The sequence below is a fragment of the Sinocyclocheilus rhinocerous genome, unplaced genomic scaffold (assembly GCF_001515625.1).
Source record: "Sinocyclocheilus rhinocerous isolate Xijiao unplaced genomic scaffold, SAMN03320098_v1.1 C36205170, whole genome shotgun sequence".
Lineage (NCBI taxonomy): Eukaryota > Metazoa > Chordata > Actinopteri > Cypriniformes > Cyprinidae > Sinocyclocheilus > Sinocyclocheilus rhinocerous.
In genome coordinates, this window is record NW_015775788.1 from 1 (window position 1) to 903 (window position 903).

Sequence of the window (903 nt, forward strand, 5' to 3'; positions counted from 1 at the left end):
ATCTGATTATATAAAAAGTAGGCTGATTATATAACCTAAAATATGTGATGTAATGGATTACGTTACTAACTACAATGTTTGTCACATAATTTGGAATCAGTAACAAGATTACAATTTATAAGTAATCTACGCAGCTTTGATTATATTATCTTTCTTAGTAAGTTTTTCATGTGTCATATATACACACGTTTCATCTTCTTTTCCTAGGAGTGTTTTAAGATGCCTCAGTCGTGTGGTGTTTTGGGAGGAAAGCCCAACCTCGCCTATTATTTCATTGGATTTATCGGTGAGTTTTGTTGGCGCTTACAGAGTTTGGGGTAGTAAAATGACATACTAAATACATATGCATGATCCAACGTGTTTCCCATTGAAAATGAATTGATCGAAGGAATCGGCGCAATGCTTTATCCTGGAAAATGTGTTCTTGAGGCATTCTCATTTTTTCTTTTTCAGATGATGAGTTGATCTATCTGGACCCTCACACTACGCAGCAGGCCGTGGATACTGAATCAGGCAGTGCTGTGGACGACCAGAGCTATCACTGTCAGAGGACCCCACACCGCATGAAAATCACTAGCCTGGACCCGTCTGTCGCGCTGGTGAGAGCTCAAACCACGTCACTGCCAAACGAGAAGTGAATTCGTCTGAGACGCAGCTCTCTGTGAACACAAGCATCCGACGTGTGCATGCGAACACAGAAAGCTGGATCAGACAGTAGCGCTTCAATGCACAAAAACACACACAATTATGTAAATGCCCGTTTTTGGCCAGTGATCTCGTAAACACAATTTTAAATGAGATTAAAAATCCTAAATGACTGTAAAGAGTTGGGAGAAAATCAAATGTGTCAGATCCGCGTCACGTGCGTCAGGTTTTAAAGAGACAGCGCTGCTTTTAAAGTGA

The 903-nt window shown here is 40.6% G+C and overlaps 1 protein-coding gene across 1 annotated transcript; it reads left to right on the forward strand.

The window, feature by feature from the left end:
* The first annotated feature begins 99 nt into the window (after positions 1–99).
* Positions 100–759, forward strand: LOC107735645 (cysteine protease ATG4A-like). Its single transcript, XM_016547265.1, has 2 exons — positions 100–286; positions 454–759. The coding sequence occupies exons 1-2, from the start codon at positions 220–222 to the stop codon at positions 636–638; spliced, it is 252 nt and encodes an 83-aa protein (XP_016402751.1). The 5' UTR covers positions 100–219; the 3' UTR covers positions 639–759.
* The last annotated feature ends 144 nt before the right edge of the window (positions 760–903 follow it).

Coding starts and splice junctions, on each gene's coding strand:
- LOC107735645 (XM_016547265.1), top strand. CDS start 220: ATGCCTCAGTCGTGTGGTGTTTTGGGAGGAAAGCCCAACCTCGCCTAT. Junction 287..453: donor TTATTTCATTGGATTTATCG/GTGAGTTTTGTT, acceptor TTTCTTTTTCAG/ATGATGAGTTGATCTATCTG.